The sequence below is a fragment of the Oncorhynchus nerka genome, linkage group LG7 (assembly GCF_034236695.1).
Source record: "Oncorhynchus nerka isolate Pitt River linkage group LG7, Oner_Uvic_2.0, whole genome shotgun sequence".
NCBI lineage: Eukaryota > Metazoa > Chordata > Actinopteri > Salmoniformes > Salmonidae > Oncorhynchus > Oncorhynchus nerka.
Window position 1 is genome coordinate 69,579,247 of NC_088402.1, and position 24,600 is coordinate 69,603,846.

General features: G+C 43.1%; 2 protein-coding genes across 2 annotated transcripts in view; both read left to right on the plus strand.

Moving 5' to 3' along the window:
* ctnnbl1 (catenin, beta like 1) overlaps positions 1 to 4,765 on the plus strand; it is a 48,236-nt gene extending 43,471 nt beyond the window's left edge. Inside the window, exon 16 of the mRNA XM_029664742.2 lies at positions 4,401 to 4,765. Coding sequence (XP_029520602.1) covers positions 4,401 to 4,489 — 89 coding nt within the window. The 3' untranslated portion in view covers positions 4,490 to 4,765. The remainder of the gene's footprint in view (positions 1 to 4,400) is intronic.
* Positions 4,766 to 7,592: 2,827 nt separating this feature from the next.
* LOC115132278 (V-set and transmembrane domain-containing protein 2-like protein) overlaps positions 7,593 to 24,600 on the plus strand; it is a 40,653-nt gene continuing 23,645 nt past the window's right edge. The window contains exon 1 of the mRNA XM_029664745.2: positions 7,593 to 7,946. Within this exon, the coding sequence (XP_029520605.1) occupies positions 7,829 to 7,946 (118 nt within the window). The 5' untranslated portion in view covers positions 7,593 to 7,828. The remainder of the gene's footprint in view (positions 7,947 to 24,600) is intronic.

Sequence of the window (24,600 nt, forward strand, 5' to 3'; positions counted from 1 at the left end):
GTGGAGTATTGTGTATAGGTTTCTGAAGATAATCTAAAAAACCTGTTTGCTTTCTCATTGTGGTTTGTGTATAGGTTTCTGAAGATAATCTAAAAACCTGTTTGCTTTCTCATTGTGGAGTATTGTGTATAGGTTTCTGAAGATAATCTAAAAACCTGTTTGCTTTCTCATTGTGGAGTATTGTGTATAGGTTTCTGAAGATAATCTAAAAACCTGTTTGCTTTCTCATTGTGGAGTATTGTGTATAGGTTTCTGAAGATAATCTAAAAACCTGTTTGCTTTCTCATTGTGGAGTATAAGGTTTCTAAATAATCCTGTTTGCTTTCTCATTGTGGAGTATTGTGTATAGGTTTCTGAAGATAATCTAAAAACCTGTTTGCTTTCTCATTGTGGAGTTTGTGTATAGGTTTCTGAAGATAATCTAAAAACCTGTTTGCTTTCTCATTGTGGAGTATTGTGTATAGGTTTCTGAAGATAATCTAAAACCTGTTTGCTTTCTCATTGTGGAGTATTGTGTATAGGTTTCTGAAGATAATCTAAAACCTGTTTGCTTTCTCATTGTGGAGTATTGTGTATAGGTTTCTGAAGATAATCTAAAACCTGTTTGCTTTCTCATTGTGGAGTATTGTGTATAGGTTTCTGAAGATAATCTAAAAACCTGTTTGCTTTCTCATTGTGGAGTATTGTGTATAGGTTTCTGAAGATAATCTAAAAACCTGTTTGCTTTCTCATTGTGGAGTATTGTGTATAGGTTTCCTGTTTGCTTTCTCATTGTGGAGTATTGTGTATAGGTTTCTGAAGATAATCTAAAACCTGTTTGCTTTCTCATTGTGGAGTATTGTGTATAGGTTTCTGAAGATAATTAAAACCTGTTTGCTTTCTCATTGTGGAGTATTGTGTATAGGTTTCTGAAGATAATCTAAAAACCTGTTTGCTTTCTCATTGTGGAGTATTGTGTATAGGTTTCTGAAGATAATCTAAAAACCTGTTTGCTTTCTCATTGTGGAGTTTGTGTATAGGTTTCTGAAGATAATCTGAAATAATCTAAAACCTGTTTGCTTTCTCATTGTGGAGTATTGTGTATCTAAAAACCTGGTTTCTGAAGATAATCTAAAAATCCTGTTTGCTTTCTCATTGTGGAGTATTGTGTATAGGTTTCTGAAGATAATGTTTGCTATAATCTAAAAACCTGTTTGCTTTCTCATTGTGGAGGTTTCTGAAGATAATCTAAAAACCTGTTTGCTTTCTCATTGTGGAGTATTGTGTATAGGTTTCTGAAGATAATCTAAAAACCTGTTTGCTTTCTCATTGTGGAGTATTGTGTATAGGTTTCTGAAGATAATCTAAAAACCTGTTTGCTTTCTCATTGTGGAGTATTGTGTATAGGTTTCTGTTTGTTTGCTTTCTCATTGTGGAGTATTGTGTATAGGTTTCTGAAGATAATCTAAAAACCTGTTTGCTTTCTCATTGTGGAGTATTGTGTATAGGTTTCTGAAGATAATCTAAAAACCTGTTTGCTTTCTCATTGTGGAGTATTGTGTATAGGTTTCTGATAATCTAAAACCTGTTTGCTTTCTCATTGTGGAGTATTGTGTATAGGTTTCTGAAGATAATCTAAAAACCTGTTTGCTTTCTCATTGTGGAGTATTGTGTATAGGTTTCTGAAGATAATCTAAAAACCTGTTTGCTTTCTCATTGTGGAGTATTGTGTATAGGTTTCTGAAGATAATCTAAAAACCTGTTTGCTTTCTCATTGTGGAGTATTGTTTCTAGGTTTCTGAAGATAATCTAAAAACCTGTTTGCTTTCTCATTGTGGAGTATTGTGTATAGGTTTCTGAAGATAATCTAAAAACCTGTTTGCTTTCTCATTGTGGAGTATTGTGTATAGGTTTCTGAAGATAATCTAAAAACCTGTTTGCTTTCTCATTGTGGAGTATTGTGTATAGGTTTCTGAAGATAATCTAAAAACCTGTTTGCTTTCTCATTGTGGAGTATTGTGTATAGGTTTCTGAAGATAATCTAAAAACCTGTTTGCTTTCTCATTGTGGAGTATTGTGTATAGGTTTCTGATAATCTAAAAACCTGTTTGCTTTCTCATTGTGGAGTATTGTGTATAGGTTTCTGAAGATAATCTAAAAACCTGTTTGCTTTCTCATTGTGGAGTATTGTGTATAGGTTTCTGAAGATAATCTAAAAACCTGTTTGCTTTCTCATTGTGGAGTATTGTGTATAGGTTTCTGAAGATAATCTAAAATGGATGACATGTTTATTTAAGGCTGTACCGTCATTTTGAGGGGAAAAGTCTATGAATACTTTCCGATGGCACTGTATGTCCAGGCCTCTATTGTCCAGCAGCCCCAGTGTCCATGCCGGGTCAAATTACCTTATTGTCTGACTCGCTCCCACCGGATGGGGCTTTTTGGCCCTCAGCTCAGTCTGGGAGGTTCTGTGAAAGCAAGGTATCAATTGAACTGTGTTGGGGAATTAAGAATTTAGCTCAGATCGACAGCAAGCTCAGTAAAAGGGCCCAACCTGTGAAGTCTGTGTGGTGGACGGTGCCATCCAGAATCATAATGATCCCATGGTCATGTTGTGTGTGACTGTCATGTCCTCTGTCTTCCAGACTACTAACTACAGATTTAAACGTGTTGTTCTTGGTGGAAATGTAGCATTGCAGTTCTTCAGTGTCTTGACAAGAACTGCAGCAGTCTGCACTCCCTGTTATCTTCAGTTTGTACTCCCTGTTATCTTCAGTTTGTAACCTCATCAGTGACACATCAGAGGTGACAGTTGAAAGTGTCAGGAGTCAGATGAAATTGTCAGGAGTCATTCATTTTCAAAGGTTTCTCCATTCTGCAAGATATCCTTGGATGACTAACCTACTTGTCAACAGTGAGACATTAAGTTTGACATTTGTGACCGAGCAATAAGCCCTAGTTGGTGACCCGGCAAATGGTGGCAGCGTTTGTCATGCCATATTCCCCTCAGCCCGGTTGCCGCGGTGACCGGAGGAGTGCCTCAGAATGCCAGCCAGTGGTTCTGGATAGTGAGTCTGTCTTCTTGAAGCTAATTCCAGGGGATGTTGGGATTGTGTGGGTGACTTAAGGAACCCTGCTAGCTCACACACACACATTTGGACTGAATGAGCAAGGTACGATGTAGACTGTTGGACTTCAAGAAACAATTTGGAATCCTTTTTTTTGTTACTGCTTGATACCACTGTGTCTAGTGTTGAATTTCTGCTCATGGTCGTGGCTGTGGACAGTGAAATTCATGAGGAGATTAGTCTTCTCTGTGTGCAGGATTTTTGTGATTCACCCTAGAATTTGATTGGAGGCATGTTTTTCCTCTTGCCCCAGGCCATTGTCAGGAAAACAAATGTATTATTTATTTTCTGGCATTTTAAAATGATGTTTTTTGGGGGCAATCCTCTCTCAAGGTCCCAGGGCTTAACTGGTAATCCTGCAAGTGGGAGCTACCTACTCTTGGCCTCTGTAAACTCTCCTTCACATTACTCACAAATAGCCTGCTGCTTTGAGGCTACGCCTGTGTGACAGGATTTCCACAGCGAGTTTGCCTCAGTCAGAGAAGTGTCTAGTGTAGTGTGAGTTGGCAGGGAACATAGGCTGAAGTTATTTACCCCTGAGAGACGAGGTGTAAGTCAGGGGATAAAGGCTGAAGTTATGTACCCCTGAGAGACGAGGTGTAAGTCAGGGGATAAAGGCTGAAGTTATGTACCCCTGAGAGACTAGGTGTAAGTCAGGGGATATAGGCTGAAGTTATGTACCCCTGAGAGACTAGGTGTAAGTCGGGGGATAAAGGCTGAAGTTATGTACCCCTGAGAGACGAGGTGTAAGTCAGGGGATAAAGGCTGAAGTTATGTACCCCTGAGAGACTAGGTGTAAGTCAGGGGATAAAGGCTGAAGTTATGTACCCCTGAGAGACGAGGTGTAAGTCAGGGGATGTAGCAATAAACATTCAGTATACTGCACTGATAACACTGGATTGACAGGCTAGAACATCAGGTTGGAGATACAGTTTCAGTTTTTTTTTAAACAAGGTATACCACCAATTATTTTTCTAGGTTTCTAGACTGCAGCCTTTTCCAAATCTCTCCTTTTTGTAGTCTGGTCTTGGTACAAAACCCTGGGTTATTTTACTCACGTATGGAGAACTGGGTGTGTGCTCTGTGTTCACACACGAATGCTGGGGTTGGATGTGAGAGATAGGAAAAGAGTGGGAGTTGTGTCATTGTAATTCAGGAACATCCTCCTAGGGTTGAGTTCCCTTGATGTGTGTGGATTACAGGATCCATGCCCATGGAGAGGTTTGATTAAAAGAAGACTGCATGAAGAGCTCATAGTCAGCCAAACTTAACTTGGGGGTGTGTCTTTTTCAGAGTATGCTGAAAACATTGGTGATGGGAAAAGTGAGGAGTTCAAAGAGAGTGAGCAGAAGAGGATCATGGACATGCTGGAGAACTTCTAACCCTAACCAACCACTGGTGGGAGTGACCTGACCAGCGGTCAGAGCTTCGACATGGACGGGGGGTCTCCACACACTCTGACAGAAGATACCAGGGCCCAGCAAGTGCAGAGAAGGTGTATTGATTGCTCTCTCTGGGCTGGAACATGTGATGGACCATAGTGACTCAAAATATATTAACAAAGATACGCAGTCTTAAGCTGCAACTATTTCAGACGCACATGTTTGTGGTGTTTTGAGTTGTGTGTTTTATAATAAACATTTGGTAATAAAATCCTATCTGGATAAGATGTTTTTTTTGTGTGAAAACAAAACCCTAATTTACACCTCATTTCAGTTATTATTTTGAGAAAAATACTTAAGTTATAAGGTAGAAAGATTTCTGTTACATAGTTTTTTTGTGCAGATGAATTACATGGCATTCCAACTTTTGTTACTGTTGGCAGGGTTGTATTTGCACTAAGCAAGGTTGAGGAAAGACCAGTGTAGGCCAGGGGCATGATGACGTACAACCTGAAAAGATGCCGAGCCATCCACTCTCAGGCCTTTTGCCATCAACTGGTAAGACTAGAATGGTATTATTATTTCAAGTATACACATGTAATGTTTTTAAACATGGCATTTGCTGTATCTCCACTTCAAGGGAGAATGATGTCTGAATATATGCCTCTTCTACACAGAAGGACTGCCGCAGTTGGATTGTGAAGTGACAGGGGGGACATATCCTGCACATAGAGTGGTAATGTGGTCTGATGCCTGGGATTCCCATGATGGCATAAATGCCCCGGTATCATACTGCACCATGTATTTTCATATTATTTTCCAGTGAATCCCAGTGGAATAGGCCGGGTTGGCTTTGTTCGCACATCTTAATAAAAGAAAAGTAACATTTTTGCTTTAAAATAGAAATGAAATGTGCTTGGAAAACATTCCTATATGTGGGCTCTGTGGTTTGATCATGTGCAAATGTGTGAAAATCCTTGTCAACCCACACTACCTTGTCTGCACTGTCCTTGGGAGAGTAACGAGGGATTTCATGCAATTCTGCCGTTATTGAAGGAAGCAGAATAGCACACACAGCTACATTGGGCACAGACCATTCTCTCTCCTCTCTTAAATTCAAGGCCTGCAGAGCCTTTTCATACAAAACATCTCCCTCCTGGCTAATGTGATGCAGAAAATTATTATGCTTATTCTTCAATAGCACAGCTTTCTGTCCCATGTCTTTGTTTACTCTTCAGTGCTTATGCCCCATGCTCCCCTAATGCCACTTTCCTCAGCATAGATGTTTACATAAAAAAAATCATTTTTAGAAATGGAATGCTTCATATTGCTCACAGCTGTTCAGTCTAATGCTCTGCTGGTGCAATAGGTCATGGATTTCCAAGATATCCCAACCCTTTTCACACTCAATTACTGCCGTCTCCCTGGTAACTAGAATCTTAAAGTAGTTTTAATAAATCCTGTTTGTGTGTGATGTGTTAGAGGCCATATGTGATCAGGGGTGTCATAAGAGGGAGTGCATTTTTATTGATGCTCTCTTTGCCACAGCATCGAACTTAACATGCAAATGAGAGCGAGCCACCGGCCCAGGCTCATGCAGAGACTCAAGGACATCACCATAGTGATGCTTGTCAAGAGCATGTGGGACCAATCTTGCCATGCCAATCACTCATGTCTCGGGTTGCTGTGGCGGCGTCACGACGGGGAGGAGACATAGGAGGCCATTCTCCAACAGCGTAACAGCTGCTCTGCAACCTACGCTCTAATATTGCTTATAACTAGAGAATGGTCATTTGCATATTGTATTCTCAGGAACACACCCTATGTATCTCTTATCAGTGATTATGACGCCTCCGTGTTAACAGTTGCTGTACAGCATTTTCACAGCTGAGAGGAGGTAGAATAAATGTGTTTTACAAGTGATTGAATAGAACTGTGCTGTGATTTTTGTCCCTGCTTCCTTAGTGTACATGGTGGGAAGACAAACTGTATCTTGAATGTTATTTAATATATTGGGTTCTGGTGGAAGATTCAATGTAAGACCCTTAAATCATTACAGTTTTCATGGTAAAGGAGCATGGAATGGACACTGAATTACCATTATTAACCACATGATCTTTAGTTAAATTCTGTAGCAGTGTTCTTCAACCCTGGTTTACAGATTCTTGTTCTAGACCGTTTGCCTTGAATGGCTATTATAACAAAATAAATAACACTATCTCTGAACATGATAAGACAAAGTTAATGAGAAGGAATACATTGTTCAATGTTCCTGGCTGCAACAGAATATTTACATAGTGTGTTACTTATTATATTTCTATGGAGAAGATAATTGAAGCAATTCCATTCCCAATGGTGCTATGCTATCCCATAGTCTGTTCACTATGTGCTGTGTGCAGCTGCATTCGGGGTACAGGGCTCATCCTGTTCATTTGGTGCTGTCCATGGTGCTGAAATGGCATTGATGCCTTTGTGTGCTTTTACGACCAAACCGGAGACAATAGCCTATGTTAGGCTTGACGATCAGGAAAATATTTCCTCCCAAAACTATAAATTGCCCTCAGTATACCTCTTTCTCAAATTCCATATTAACTGTCATGCGGAGCTGCCTACATTAACATTGACATTAACATTGCTTGAGTTTTGCGGCGCATGGAATGTTTGATGATAGCAAAGCAGTGATAGGATGTTTCTGTCACTCGCTTTAGGGGGATCATATGAGCGCAATACCACACAGCATGCAGTCAGACCTCCAAAACCTAAATACACCAGTCATAACATTATTTATTTTTGAATCGCATTAAAACTTGGCTTCGAATTGAGATTAGCAACATGTCGCTGATAAAGGCAAAGACATTCATTAATCGTCCACCTGTTGATATCCAACAGGCTTAATTGACCAAGTACTTTTGTTGCGTCAATTGTCATAATTTGTTTTTTCGCTTTGCATCGTGTGTCTTTATGCTTATGCAGTTCAGACGGATAGTTTGTCAATGACGGATGGTTCTACAGCTCTAAGAATTACAGTCTTGTAAAAGTGTATTCAATAAATCACTCGCTCAGATCATTCCGTCTAATTGATATTCCCCATTGCAAGCTGAGGCACTCCCCTTTTTGTGTGAAGGAAAATCTCCCTCAGTCGCATCCAAAGCCGATCAAGCTGAAGAGACATATCAGCGACTTGAACTAGCGGGCGGCTGCATCATCACACCGCTTCTAATCAGCGACCTGTGCTTTAGTCTCAAACCGTTACAACACGTTAACTGGATTTTATTTTGTAAACTTACTACACCTAATGTGAGAGAGTGGCAAAGAATACTGGAATCTCAAACAAAAGAGATGGGTGCCTTTGGGGTGATAGTAGGGACTTTACATTACATGGGACTCTACATCCAACTTACTGCCTCCACAAGGCAAGGTGGACACGCAGAGTTAGTGAACCACATCTCCGGGAACGGTATGTTTCTGCGCTCTAATGTTTCATTTGGTTCAATTGTAATGATATGAGTGAGCAAAATTCAGAAAGGAAACTGTAAACACTAGGAAGATGCTGCTGGTATAGAGGGAGTGAGTGTGTTCAGAGTGGAGGCAAGTAATGCGAAGGTGTTTTTCTTTATAAGGGAACACCTGAGGTAGGAGGATGAGCTATGTATTTTGTACATTAATATCAGTTAAGCGCCTTGGGTTAATTCATGTTCTATTTATGCACAGTTATTGAACTACATTTTGTTATGGTCAAATCTACAAAGCCTACCGTTTTCTGTCAAATAATAAAATAATAGTTCATATTTAGTACACTGACAATGCTCATGGCAGTACAAGAGTGGAAGCAGAAATACACTGTATCTACAAAAATATGTGGACACGCCAAATTAGTGGATTCGGCTATTTCAGCCACACCCATTGCTGACGTGCATAAAATCGAGCACACAGCCATGCAATCTCCATAGACAAACAGCCGCACCCAAGCCTAAGGTCACCATGCGAAATGCCAAGTGTCGGCTGGAGTGGTGTAAAGCTTGCCGCCTTTGGACTCTGGCGCAGTGGAAACACTTTCTCTGGAGTGATGAATCACGCTTTGCCATCTGGCAGTCTGACAGAATCTGGGTTTGGCGGATGCCAGGAGAACGCTACCTGCCCGAATGCATAGTGCCAACTTTAGTTTGGTGAAGGAGGCCCCTTCGTTCGTTCCCCCGCAACAATGCAAATAAGTAAAAAGACTTACTTAGCTGGAGGGCCAAAATATCTGTGCTGGAGACTCATACTCTGATGTTGCACCAACACTGTATCTGGCTTCCTCTTGTCTATTTTACAATTGCATCATTCAGCTAAATGTGTATTGTCTGGCTTCATCATCTTGTGTTTGGGATCCCAACTGTTTGTCTGTCAGCTCAGCAGATGTGTGGGCAGACGTTTGGCATTGGTAGAAAAATGGACTGTCGAGAAGAGAAGATTGCGTGTGGGGCTAAGTGCCTCCATGCCCTTGAGCAAGATACTGATGATCCCCTATAACAAAGTGAATATCAGAGGCTTACTTCTGCCAAATCTTCTTCTACCATCACCATTGTGCCCACTGGTATTACTAGCAGATACCAGTATGATAACATGCATGGTATCATTTCTCTGATTGGGTTGTGTGATCAGTGACAGAAGTGAGATCCCTCTGACTCATTAACTTTTAATCCAAGGAAAAGCAGAGGGAGGACAACTGCCTGATGTTATTCCACCATGGAATATGATGCCCTGGTAAAACTCATCATTGGGTAAACCAGTTTAAAAACGGGAAGCATCTTTGTGTCCAAAAATGAATGTGTAGAAAAAAAGTTGAGCCCTCATCAGGGTGTGAGCAGCTCATTACCTGCTCCTCCAGGGTGTGTGGGTCAACCTCTGGCCAGTGGGCTGGACCCAGACAAACCAGGCTGACAAACAACTCTACAGGTGCATGACTCTCCCACTGCCTCTTACCTAAATGTGACAGGGACTTAGCATAAAGCAGGGGTGGGGCACACTAGACCTGGAGGGCTCCAAGGTGGGTTAAGTATTATAGTGCCCCTGCTGTTGACAGAGTCGGTTAGCATTTCCCGAAGCTGAAAATCACATAGTGAAAGTAAAAATATTTGTAATTCACTACAGATTTTCTGAATTATGCCATCTGCATCAACAACTGTTTTGGTTGTTACTTTTCAATTAAATCCTCATTTAGGCCAAGAATATCCAGAGGGGGTTTTATCTTGTCAATCAATGACAATCAATGAAGTGCTAAAGAGGAAAGAAAACAACCACGTAGAGACTGAGATACTGAGAGCCAACAGTGTATACAGATCATGAATATACAGTGGGGCAAAAAAGTATTTAGTCAGCTACCAATTGTGCAAGTTCTCCAACTTAAAAAGATGAGAGGACTGTAATTTTCATCATAGGTACACATCAACTATGACAGACGAAATGAGGGGGAAAAAATCCAGAAAATCACATTGTAGGATTTTTAATGAATTTATTTGCAAATTATGGTGGAAAATAAGTATTTGGTCAATAACAAAAGTTTATCTCAATACTTTGTTATATACCCTTTGTTGGCAATGACAGAGGTCAAACGTTTTCTGTAAGTCTTCACAAGGTTCACACACACTGTTGCTGGTATTTTGGCCCATTCCTCCATGCAGATCTCCTCTAGAGCAGTGATGTTTTGGGGCTGTTGCTGGGCAACATGGACTTTCAACTCCCTCCAAAGATTTTCTATGGGGTTGAGATCTGGAGACTGGCTAGGCCACTCCAGGACCTTGAAATGCTTCTTACGAAGCCACTCCTTCGTTGCCCGGGCGGTGTGTTTGGGATCATTGTCATGCTGAAAGACCCAGCCACGTTTCATCTTCAATGCCCTTGCTGATGGAAGGTTTTCACTCAAAATCTCACGATACATGGTCCCATTCATTCTTTCCTTTACACGGATCAGTCGTCCTGGTCCCTTTGCAGAAAAACAGCCCCAAAGCATGATGTTTCCACCCCCATGCTTCACAGTAGGTATGGTGTTCTTTGGATGCAACTCAGCATTCTTTGTCCTCCAAACACGACGAGTTGAGTTTTTACCAAAAAATATATATTTTGGTTTCATCTGACCGTATGACATTCTCCCAATCTTCTTCTGGATCATCCAAATGCTCTCTAGCAAACTTCAGACGGGCCTGGACATGTACTGGCTTAAGCAGGGGGACACGTCTGGCACTGCAGGATTTGAGTCCCTGGCGGCGTAGTGTGTTACTGATGGTAGTATTTGTTACTTTGGTCCCAGCTCTCTGCAGGTCATTCACCCTGTGTAGTTCTGGGATTTTTGCTCACCGTTCTTGTGATCATTTTGACCCCACGGGGTGAGATCTTGCGTGGAGCCCCAGATCGAGGGAGATTATCAGTGGTCTTGTATGTCTTCCATTTCCTAATAATTGCTCCCACAGTTGATTTCTTCAAACCAAGCTGCTTACCTATTGCAGATTCAGTCTTCCCAGCCTGGTGCAGGTCTACAATTTTGTTTCTGGTGTCCTTTGACAGCTCTTTGGTCTTGGCCATAGTGGAGTTTGGAGTGTGACTGTTTGAGGTTGTGGACAGGTGTCTTTTATACTGATAACAAGTTCAAACAGGTGCCATTAATACAGGTAACGAGGAGGACAGAGGAGCCTCTTAAAGAAGAAGTTACAGGTCTGTGAGAGCCAGAAATCTTGCTTGTTTGTAGGTGACCAAATACTTATTTTCCACCATAATTTGCAAATAAATTCATTAAAAATCCTACAATGTGATTTTCTGGATTTTTTTTAGTTGAAGTGCACCTATGATGAAAATTACAGGCCTCTCTCATCTTTTTAAGTGGGAGAACTTGCACAATTGGTGGCTGACTAAATACTTTTTTGCCCCACTGTAACAGTAACATTATTTCAACCCAATAGGCCATTGAATAAATGGAATTTCCTCTTCAACAATAGTTAGGGCTGCTATAAAACTAACAAACAGCCACCAAACGTCTATGTCCTCTCTTTGCTCGAGCCCTCAACTAACTTCTGCTTTAGCCTCAGCAGTTTGTGTTGACTATTCATTAGCCAGGCTCACGCTGAGAAGGATAGGCTGACAGGCTGGTCTCTGACCTGCTCTCAGCGGTGGGGCCCTGGCTGGGCTGGGCAGGTATCAACACTTCTCCTCTTCCTGCCAGGCCCAGCCAGGAGGAATCCTTCTGGGACAGATGTCCCTCTGCTGGGAAGGGGACTGAGGCCACAGCCTGACCAGGTTACCCTGAGACCAGGCTGTATAAGCTGCTCCGAATGACACACCTCCTATTCACTCTGTTATTTGAGTGGGAGGATATATATTAGACGTTTAGATGTAAAGTAATTACACAACAAAAAAACAACTGTGTTGTGTGTGTATTTTGAAGGCCTTATATGAAGCGAACCATTGAACTATTTATTTTTATTTTTTTAGCCTACCACCACATATCCTACAGTAGCAGTGGGTTGACCATAATGTCCAGCAGCATAAGGAGCACAAAGTACTTGAATGAGCAGGGCCCCTATTACATTCTTCCTGATGCAACCATTTCTCTCTTTTGCTCTCTTTTTCCTTTTCCCTTTCCTCTCTCTCCAGATTGCCCACTTCAAACACAGCCCAGTACAAACTGTAGGGTCAGCAAACAGTCATTCAATGTGTTTTCTCTCTGAGTACTCAGTTCTGATGGTTATTGAGGAGTGTAAGCGCCTCAAAGTGAACAGATATTTTCCTCGTCATTTCCCTTTCATGTCCTATGTCTCTGGTCAAACATATTCCCAGAGCACCTTGGAGAAGAAACTATTTCCCTTTCATGTCCAATGTCTCTGGTCAAACATATTCCCAGAGCACCTTGGAGAAGAAACTATTTCCCTTTCATGTCTAATGTCTCTGGTCAAACATATTCCCAGAGCACCTTGGAGAAGAAACTATTTCCCTTTCATGTCCAATGTCTCTGGTCAAACATATTCCCAGAGCACCTTGGAGAAGAAACTATTTCCCTTTCATGTCTAATGTCTCTGGTCAAACATATTCCCAGAGCACCTTGGAGAAGAAACTATTTCCCTTTCGTGTCCTATGTCTCTGGTCAAACATATCCCCAGAGCACCTTGGAGAAAGAACTATTTCCCTTTCATGTCCTATGTCTCTGGTCAAACATATCCCCAGAGCACTTTGGAGAAGAAACTATTTGCCTTTCAACAGGCGATACGGAGTCACAGTCTCTCTTATGTCCCTTTCATGCCAGTGTCTCTGGGAGTCACCGATTTTCTGGCTCTCCCTGAACCATATTTCCTCCAATCTTGATATTAAGATGAGTGGATGGAGGGAACTTTCTGGGCTCTGGTTGGAAGAGTGAGCAATCTTGTCTCACATTAAACACATGACTGCTGTGGTGGCCATTGCAGACCTCCTGGGGAGGGCTTGGCTGGGCTCATCTGTTGGCTGTCAGCATGAGGAGTGGAGTCGTGTTGATTTGCTTTAGTGGAGTCCAGCTGATATTTGCTTCTCCAAATAGCTTGCTTACCCCTATGGGTGTCCCAAAACAAACCGACGAAGAGAGCAGCTTGAGTTAATTTTAGTTAACACTCCACAAATTTCTTCTTAACAAACTATACTTTTGGAAAGTTGGTTAGGACATCTACTTTGTGCATGACACAAGTCATTTTTCCAACAATTGTTTACAGACAGATTATTTCACTTATAATTCACTGTATCACAATTCCAGTGGGTCAGAAGTTTACATACACTAAATTGACTGTGCCTTTAAGTAGTTTGGAAAATTCCAGAAAATTATGTCATGGCTTTAGAAGCTTCTGATAGGCTAATTTACATCATTTGAGTCAATTGGAGATGTACCTGTGGATGTATTTCAAGGCCTACCTTCAAACTCAGTGCCTCTTTGCTTGACATCATGGGAAAATCAAATCAAAACAAATCAGCCAAGACCTCAGAAGAAAATGGTATACATCCACAAGTCTGCTTCATCATTGGGAGCAATTTCCAAATGCCTGAAGGTACCGCGTTCATCTGTACAAACAATAGTACGCGAGTATAAACACCATGGGACCATGCAGCCGTCATACCGCTCAGGAAGGAGACACATTCTGTCTCCTAGAGATGAATGTACTTTCGTGCGAAAGGTGCAAATCAATCCCAGAACAACAGCAAAGGACCTTGTGAAGATGCTGGAGGAAACAGGTACAGAAGTGTCTATATCCACAGGTAAACAAGTCCTTTTATCGACATAACCTGAAAGGCTGCTCAGCAAGGAAGAAGCCACTGTTCTAAAACCGCCATAAAAAATTGCACATGGGGACAAAATCTTACATTTGGGAGAAATGTCCTCTGGTCTGATGAAACAAAAATAGAACTGTTTGGCCATAATGACCATCATTATGTTTGGAGGAAAAGGGGGAGGCTTGCAAGCAGAAGAACACCATCCCAACCGTGAAGCACGGGGGTGGCAGCATCATGTTGTGGGGGTGTTTGGCTTCAGGAGGGACTGGTGCACTTCACAAAAGAGATGGCATCATGAGGAGGAAAATTATGTGGATATATTGAAGCAACATCTCAAGACATCAGTCAGGAAGTTAAAGCTTGGTCGCCAATGGGTCTTCCAAATGGACAATGACCCCAAGCATACTTCCAAAGTTGTGACAAAATGGCTTAAGGACAACAAAGTCAAGGTATTGGAGTGGCCATCACAAAGCCCTGACCTCAACCCTATATAAAATTTGTGGGCGAGCAAGGAGACCAACAAACCTGACTCCGTTACACCAGCTCTGTCAGGAGGAATGGGACAAAATTCACCCAACTTATTGTGGGAAGCTTGTGGAAGGCTGCCCGAAACGTTTGACCCAAGTTCAACATTATTATTATTTTTACATTTTACCCCCTTTTTCTCCCCAATTTCGTGGTATCCAATTGTAAGTAGTTACTATCTTGTCTCATCGCTACAACTCCCGTACGGGCTCGGGAGAGACGAAGGTCCTCCAAAACACAACCCAAATAAGCCACAACAAGAAACACCGTGCAACCTTGGTTAGCGTGCACTGCGCCCGACCCGCCACAGGAGTCGCTGGTGCCCAATGAGACAAGGATATCCCTACCGGTCAAACCCTCCCTAACCCGGACGACACTAGGCCAATTGTGCATCGCCCCACGGACGACAGAGCCTGGGTGTGAACCTAGAGTCTCTGGTGGCACAGCTTGCACTGCGATGCAGTGCCCTAGACCACTGCGCCACCCGGGATAAATAACAGTCATATGCATTGAGTTGGACACTTCACCATCATGGAAACTTTGCCCACTCTTGATGATTCATAGGTTTTGACATCAGTATCACATGGTTGATAGGCACCAACAAATTATTACTCCCATTATCAGCATTAGACAACATTCAAGGGTTTGAAGAAAAACACATTGAGATGGATTTGGGTCACATCAGTACAAACAATATAGATCCATATTCATGTAACTGCTTTGCTTACAGTATGTAGCTATTGAAAGTATGTAGGCTAGCTTCCAGTATTATTCAGTCTGGTAGCCTACACAGTGTTAAAAAAAACTATGTTATCATGGTGGAAATACAACGTTAACCATTCACCGTGTTCCCATACATCATATCAGAGGCCTGGCTCAATTAGAAGGCCCGCCTGGGGCCATGTTGAGACAGGGACATCCATTATAATGTCTCTATTTCTGTGAAGTGACCAGCCCTAATTATGCTGCTGTGGAGCGGCTAGTTCACGCACAGTGGGTGAATGGAGACCCAGCAATGCTGTTCAATCATCTCATTCTGGGAGTGGACTGACTAACCCAGAGGGGGAGATGGGAATACACAGGAGACTCACTCTGTTTCTGTTTCTCTGTGTATTTACAATGTGTCTCATGGTGTTATGATAATTTCATAGTTTTAATGATATACAAGGCTGCATTTTACACAACAAGAGCAGATACATGTGTAGAAACGTTGGAATAACTGTGAGCAGTTTAGTAGGACAGGCTATTTGACGACCAAGCATTCATACAGGGAATTGATATCTGCACGCATGTTGCATGTTATTCACAGCTTCATTTGAATACCAACCAGTAGTGTTATTTCTGCTGTCTGCCAGCGATTCAGAGATCCTGTCTTTCATATTCAGTGTGTCTGTCTTTCACCAGTCTCTCTAATTGCTGTCAGAAACCTTTGAGGGGCTACTTGGTATTTCAAAAGGCTGCTGGGCTGGATGGCTTGCACCTATCAGTAATGTAGAATAGTAAATTACATTTTTTTGGTGGTTTTGTATTGCTTGACTGCACACACCTCCTGCAGCCCTTCGGGTGCTGTCTCTACCCAGTTACTTTGTTATTAGATGGGTGCTTTATCCAAGGACAGACCGTTCAATAATGATATGTTCATTACACCAAATAGGGCTTTTGCTACATGTAATTAGATCGCCATCTGGCTATCATATCATACACACTTATACAATACCATAACATTAAGGCATATTTTATGCTTGTGGGGTATTTGTCATTCTAAACCAGGAAAACAGATGAGTATCTATCATCTGAAACAAATCAACATTTCCCTATGCATCTCAAATCTGTCAGATCCATAAACCCCCGTCTGACTAGCTGTGGGGTCTTGGGGAGGTGCTAAGAGGTTTTCTAGGGTTTTTAAAGTAGACTCCATAGACATCTCTGTGTCTGCCATAACCAGCAGAGGCACCTGCTCCCCCTCAGCAAGACAAGCTGTGACAGGTGCAAAGCTGTCCTGTGTCAGTGGTAAAGTTCACGCTCGTCTTGAACTGTCAGACTGGATAACAACCTGGCAGCTCCTCAAATGAATAAGCTGGAGAGGGGGAGGGAGGGGAGAGTTAGTGTGAGATGTTGGTGTGATATTAAAAGATAATGACCATAGGGTTACTCGGTGCAGTGACACACAAGTTTAGATTCATGTAGGTATTTTTGGAGTGTAGTGCACTGCTGTGATGAACAGTTAAAAGCTAGCTTATCCCCCCCAGTTGTTAGACGTGATTGAACTTGTCGTCACTTTAGCTGGCCAGGCTTTTTCATCAATGGAGGACAATGTTTAGAAGGGAAATACATTTAGCTACAAGATATTATACATCCTGCTGCAGATGAATTATTATCAGGACGTCATATTCACCCTCTCAGGATGTCTGGAGACTTTTCTGCAGACGGTTGATGTGTTTCGGCCAATCAAATGTGACACTTTTCATGGCTGTTATTCTTTTTAATATGGCACGTCAAAGTCATCGCTGCGCTCTCTCTACAGCCACACTGTCAAAGGCGCCACTGATGTGGCATCGAGAGAGACTCATGAAAAGCCGGATGGTGTTCTGTGCTTTTCAAGGACAGAGAGAAAGTTTCTGTCTCAGAGTTCGCAGAAGTGGTTTATTTTAAATGGATGGAATGAAAAAGTAGGATGGGTGTCTTTTATTTATCTGGCGTTCTGTTCTTGTGAAGGATATTGGCTGGTATTCTGCAGTCATTAAATAGGATAGCTCATCAAGGATGGAGCTCATGGTATGCCAGGACTGAGTATAAGAATAACAGTGAAATGTAAAAAGAAAATCCAGGTATTAACTGTACTTTTAAGTCATGGTTGTAATCATGTTGAAAATGTGTAATAAAAGTACACATTTAACAAAAATCTCTCCCTATCTTGTTTTTACCTTTCGGAAACAGCAAATCACTGTTTGCTATTGTATTCGATAATCTGGAATGTTCCAACAAGACTTTCCTGTCTATATAGGACTTCTGACTCGGTATCTACAGTGTGCCTGCTTGCTCCTGTCTGGTTCCATTCATTTCAGATGAGCTCTAAACATAAGCAGTGAGCTACATCATTCATCAAAGTCACCACAAATGGATGGAGAAGAAAAGAGAGCTGTTTTGTTGAATCCCCTTGACTACATGTTATCGAAGAAGGTAGTTTATTTCTTATTTTTGGTGTCAGGCCGCCCAATGAGAATCCCTTTGGGAACGGAGGAGAAGCAGATTTAGGTGGAGGTGAATTTCAGCATCACTGTCGGGTACACATTCAGCTCCTCTCCTCCTCTCCTGGCCCTGGCTGGCTCTCTGAACTGTCAGCTCCCCTCTCTGTCTCAGCTGCTGGAGAGAGACTCCTGGGTGCATTAGGAGGGCGAGGAGATTAGATATCAAACGCTGATATCTCTCGTAGCGCTGCATCACACCATTTGTATCTGGCCCCAGAGACCTGGCTTGGCTGGCTGCTGGCTCGCTAGCTGGCTGGGGAGATTTAAAGAGCATGCTCATTTTGGTTTTCATTTTCCTTTTTAGTTTTCAAAAGATGTCAGTGGATTTCTCAACTTTAACTAGCTGTGTAGGCTGTTGTGTGTGGATGTATTGCTATATGCGCTTTTTGAATCCATGTTTACTGAGTCCTGATAGAGCTTCTGGATGCCTTTACTAGGCACTACTGTTGTGATTAGTGATTGTCCTATCTCTGAGGTGAGGTATTTGCCTCTGAATTCATTGATTGTTGTGGGGAGGCTATTTAATTGCTCTCCTTCGTGACGGCCGAAACACAGTTGGAACTGTACGATGGGGGAGACACGACTTGCATATGTCAATGGACTCAAAAGCCCCCAGAGCCCTACATGTCTCAAAGCATACTGCTTATTGTTATGCAGGCAGCACAGCATGGGGCTCAGTGTGTATCTGTCATGTGATGAAAAAAATGATACCACCTATATTCATCCCACTCATTTGTGTTTAGCCAAGTTGAACATGCTTTGTATTTTTCTGTCCTTTTAGCTCAGACATTCCATGAAACGGTGACAAATTATTTAACATATTCTCCCATTGGATAATTATAGCAGTGTTGGTTTTTAATCCATTTCGGTATGATGGTATTTTAACCAATCTCTCCCAAGTGCTGTAATAAGAAAAGTACTTTGTATGCACAACAATAACCAATGAACACCTCACAGTAAATTACTGAAGTGAATAGTCTCGCGGAATTATCATGTGATCATTCTGAATATCACTATTTTGACTGTTAGATATGTTGTAAGTAGCTATTTTTTACTATCAATGACTGGATTATAAAGCATTGGCATTTTTACTAGATCATTTTAACCATCCCAGGCCATTAATCACTGTTTTATAACCATTTAGATGGTTGTGACCCAAATCCATGCTTTAAAAAAGGTCTATAAAATCTCTCATTGTGGTGTAATATAGGCCTACACTACCGGTCAAAAATTTTAGAACACCTACTCATTCAAAAGGTTTTTCTTTATTTTTACTATTTTCAGTGAAGACATCAAAACTATGAAATCACACATATGGAATCATGTAGTAGTAGTCAAAAAAGTGTTAAACAAATCTAAAATATTTTTTATATTTGAGATTCTTCAAAGTAGCCACCCTTTGCCTTGAAGACAGCTTTGCACACTCTTGGAATTCTCTCAACCAGCTTCACCTGGAATGCTTTTCCAACTGTCTTGAAGGAGTTCCCATATATGCTGAACACTTGCTGGCTGCTTTTCCTTCACTCCGCGGTCCGACTCATCCCAAACCATCTCAATTTGGTTGAGGTCGGGGGATTGTGGAGGCCAGGTCATCTGATGCAGATCTCCATCACTCTCTTTCTTGGTAAAATAGCCCTTATACAGAATGGAGGTGTGTTGGATCATTGTCCTGTTGGAAAACAAATGATAGTCCCACTAAGCCCAAACCAGATGGGATGGTGTATGGATGTGGTGGTAGCCATGCTGGTTAAGTGTGCATTGAATTCAAAAATAAGTCACAGACAGTGTCACCAGCAAAGCACCCCCACACCATAACACCTCCTCCTCCATGCTTTACGGTGGGAAATACACATGTGGAGATCATCCGTTCACCCACCGCGTCTCACAAAGGCACGGCGGTTGGAACCAAATATATCCAATTTGGACTCCAGACCAAAGGACAGATTTCCACCGGTGTAATGTTCATTGCTCGTGTTTCTTGGCACAAGCAAGTCTCTTATTCTTCTTATTGGTGTCCTTTAGTAGTGGTTTCTTTGCAGCAAATTGACCACGAAGGCCTTATTCTCCTCTGAACAGTTGATGTTGAGATGGGCCTGTTACTTGAACTCTGTGAGGCATTTATTTGGGCTCCAGTTTCTGAGGCTGGTAACTCTGATATCTTCCATATTGACTGACCTTCATGTCTTAAAGTAATGATGGACTGTTATTTCTCTTTGCTTATTTGAGCTGTTCTTGCCATAATATGGACTTTTACCAAATGGGGATATCTTCTGTATACTACCTTGTCACAACACAACTGATTGGCTCAAACACAATTTCCACAAATTAACTTTTAACAAGGCACACCTGTTAATTGAAATGCATTCCAGGTGACAAACCAGCTTCATGAGGTTATGTACGATAACTGTTGACTTTTTGTAATCAGCTGCGTAAATCCAAACTCTGTCTTGTGTCAAAATTGTTAATTGGAAATGTAATCATATTTTGATTTTACTGACCCCGGTTTCCACTGTTCTCCAAAAGATGTACAATACCTTTTCCCTGGAACGTGACTAGGCCTAAACATGTAGGCTATTTATTACAAACAGAAATATCTACATAGCATTTCAGCTGAAAAGAATGAAAGCAAAAGACATTCAGGAAAAATTCATTTCAGAATGCGGAATATACATTAAATTACCTTTGGATAGTCAGTCGCTGTCTGTTTACTGTGTCTTCAAGAAGCTTACAGGTGTATTTGAAACATGGACACTGCTATTTACATTATTTTAAGAGAGCATCGTTAGAAGAGGCAATTATTTTAGTGGAGTGGATGGAGCTGGCTAACTGGCCTGCCAGTGGTAAGTGAGAAATCAAAGGCAGAGGCTGAGCTCGGAGACATGCCTCTCTCTGCCTGGGTCTGTGGGGGCAACTCCAGAGGTTAATGAATCTGCTAGGCCAGCTATCATCTAGGGAGGGAGAGAGTATCAAAGCACATCACTCTCATAACGGGTTTTTCCTGCTCTTTTTTTATCCAGGGTTGAAAGCTGAATTTACTGCCTAGTTATTTTTGTGTGTAGATACTGTCATTTGGATGAGTGTTGTTTAGTTAAAACAACACTCATAAACGCCTTGCACTAGTTTGTGTGTACAGAGTTCTGCATTCTTTGTAAGTTCATTTATATTCCCAGGGCCCTGAATGTGGTACCTGAGTGCAATGCCGTCTTTTTAAATGTCACTATTCTCCTCCATCTCCAGATCCTCTTTTTTCATTTAACTGTCCCTTTCCTTTTCACTTTTCTCTTTCTCTCCTGACACCATCTTCACCCCTGGTGTGTTTCTCTCCGTCTCTTGCTCCCTTTGTGATCTCTCTGTCATCCCACACACCTTCTCTCTGTCATCCCACACACCTTCTCTCTATTCACCCTCGCTCCCTTTGTGATCTCTCTGTCATCCCACACACCTTCTCTCTATTCACCCTCGCTCCCTTTGTGATCTCTCTGTCATCCCACACACCTTCTCTCTATTCACCCTCGCTCCCTTTGTGATCTCTCTGTCATCCCACACACCTTCTCTCTATTCACCCTCGCTCCCTTTGTGATCTCTCTGTCATCCCACACACCTTCTCTCTATTCACCCTCTCTCTCTTTGTGATCTCTCTGTCATCCCACACACCTTCTCTCTATTCACCCTCGCTCCCTTTGTGATCTCTCTGTCATCCCACACACCGTCTCTCTATTCACCCTCGCTCCCTTTGTGATCTCTCTGTCATCCCACACACCTTCTATCTATTCACCCTCGCTCCCTTTGTGATCTCTCTGGTTTCTCTCCGTCTCTCGCTCCCTTTGTGATCTCTCTGTCATCCCACACACCTTCTCTCTATTCACCCTCGCTCCCTTTGTGATCTCTCTGGTTTCTCTCCGTCTCTCGCTCCCTTTGTGATCTCTCTGTCATCCCACACACCTTCTCTCTATTCACCCTCGCTCCCTTTGTGATCTCTGTCATCCCACACACCTTCTCTCTATTCACCCTCGCTCCCTTTGTGATCTCTCTGTCATCCCACACACCTTCTCTCTATTCACCCTCGCTCCCTTTGTGATCTGTCTGTCATCCCACACACCTTCTCTCTATTCACCCTCGCTCCCTTTGTGATCTCTCTGTCATCCCACACACCTTCTCTCTATTCACCCTCGCTCCCTTTGTGATCTCTCTGTCATCCCACACACCTTCTCTCTATTCACCATCGCTCCCTTTGTGATCTCTCTGTCATCCCACACACCTTCTCTCTATTCACCCTCGCTCCCTTTGTGATCTCTCTGTCATCCCACACACCGTCTCTCTATTCACCCTCGCTCCCTTTGTGATCTCTCTGTCATCCCACACACCTTCTCTCTATTCACCCTCGCTCCCTTTGTGATCTCTCTGGTTTCTCTCCGTCTCTCGCTCCCTTTGTGATCTCTCTGTCATCCCACACACCTTCTCTCTATTCACCCTCGCTCCCTTTGTGATCTCTCTGGTTTCTCTCCGTCTCTCGCTCCCTTTGTGATCTCTCTGTCATCCCACACACCTTCTCTCTATTCACCCTCGCTCCCTTTGTGATCTCTGTCATCCCACACACCTTCTCTCTATTCACCTTCGCTCCCTTTGTGATCTCTCTGTCATCCCACACACCTTCTCTCTATTCACCCTCGCTCCCTTTGTGATCTCTCTGTCATCCCACACACCTTCTCTCTATTCACCCTCGCTCCCTTTGTGATCTCTCTGTCATCCCACACACCTTCTCTCTATTCACCCTCGCTCTCTTTGTGATCTCTCTGTCATCCCACACACCTTCTCTCTATTCACCCTCGCTCCCTTTGTGATCTCTGTCATCCCACACACCTTCTCTCTATTCACCCTCGCTCCCTTTGTGATCTCTCTGTCATCCCACACACCTTCTCTCTATTCACCCTCGCTCCCTTTGTGATCTCTCTGTCATCCCACACACCTTCTCTCTATTCACCCTCGCTCCCTTTGTGATCTCTCTGTCATCCCACACACCTTCTCTCTATTCACCCTCGCTCTCTTTGTGATCTCTCTGTCATCCCACACACCTTCTCTCTATTCACCCTCGCTCCCTTTGTGATCTCTCTGTCATCCCACACACCTTCTCTCTATTCACCCTCGCTCCCTTTGTGATCTCTCTGTCATCCCACACACTGTCTCTCTATTCACCCTCACTCCCTTTGTGATCTCTCTGTCATCCCACACACCTTCTCTCTATTCACCCTCGCTCCCTTTGTGATCTCTCTGGTTTCTCTCCGTCTCTCGCTCCCTTTGTGATCTCTCTGTCATCCCACACACCTTCTCTCTATTCACCCTCGCTCTCTTTGTGATCTCTCTGTCATCCCACACACCTTCTCTCTATTCACCCTCGCTCCCTTTGTGATCTCTCTGTCATCCCACACACCTTCTCTCTATTCACCCTCGCTCTCTTTGTGATCTCTCTGTCATCCCACACACCTTCTCTCTATTCACCCTCGCTCCCTTTGTGATCTCTCTGTCATCCCACACACCTTCTCTCTATTCACCCTCGCTCTCTTTGTGATCTCTCTGTCATCCCACACCTTCTCTCTATTCACCCTCGCTCTCTTTGTGATCTCTCTGTCATCCCACACACCTTCTCTCTATTCACCCTCGCTCCCTTTGTGATCTCTCTGTCATCCCACACACTGTCTCTCTATTCACCCTCGCTCCCTTTGTGATCTCTCTGTCATCCCACACACCTTCTCTCTATTCACCCTCGCTCCCTTTGTGATCTCTCTGGTTTCTCTCCGTCTCTCGCTCCCTTTGTGATCGCTCTGTCATCCCACACACCTTCTCTCTATTCACCCTCGCTCCTTTGTGATCTCTCTGGTTTCTCTCCGTCTCTCGCTCCCTTTGTGATCTCTCTGTCATCCCACACACCTTCTCTCTATTCACCCTCGCTCTCTTTGTGATCTCTCTGTCATCCCACACACCTTCTCTCTATTCACCCTCGCTCCCTTTGTGATCTCTCTGTCATCCCACACACTTCTCTCTATTCACCTCGCTCTCTTTGTGATCTCTCTGTCATCCCACACACCTTCTCTCTATTCACCCTCGCTCCCTTTGTGATCTCTCTGTCATCCCACACACCTTCTCTCTATTCACCCTCGCTCCCTTTGTGATCTCTCTGTCATCCCACACACCTTCTCTCTATTCACCCTCGCTCTCTTTGTGATCTCTCTGTCATCCCACACACCTTCTCTCTATTCACCCTCGCTCCCTTTGTGATCTCTCTGTCATCCCACACACCTTCTCTCTATTCACCCTCGCTCCCTTTGTGATCTCTCTGTCATCCCACACACCTTCTCTCTATTCACCCTCGCTCCCTTTGTGATCTCTCTGGTTTCTCTCCGTCTCTCGCTCCCTTTGTGATCGCTCTGTCATCCCACACACCTTCTCTCTATTCACCCTCGCTCCCTTTGTGATCTCTCTGGTTTCTCTCCGTCTCTCGCTCCCTTTGTGATCGCTCTGTCATCCCACACACCTTCTCTCTATTCACCCTCGCTCCCTTTGTGATCTCTCTGGTTTCTCTCCGTCTCTCGCTCTCTTTGTGATCTCTCTGTCATCCCACACACCTTCTCTCTATTCACCCTCACTCCCTTTGTGATCTCTCTGTCATCCCACACACCTTCTCTCTATTCACCCTCGCTCTCTTTGTGATCTCTCTGTCATCCCACACACCTTCTCTCTATTCACCCTCGCTCCCTTTGTGATCTCTCTGTCATCCCACACACCTTCTCTCTATTCACCCTCGCTCTCTTTGTGATCTCTCTGTCATCCCACACACCTTCTCTCTATTCACCCTCGCTCCCTTTGTGATCTCTCTGTCATCCCACACACCTTCTCTCTATTCACCCTCGCTCCCTTTGTGATCTCTCTGTCATCCCACACACTGTCTCTCTATTCACCCTCGCTCCCTTTGTGATCTCTCTGTCATCCCACACACCTTCTCTCTATTCACCCTCGCTCCCTTTGTGATCTCTCTGGTTTCTCTCCGTCTCTCGCTCCCTTTGTGATCGCTCTGTCATC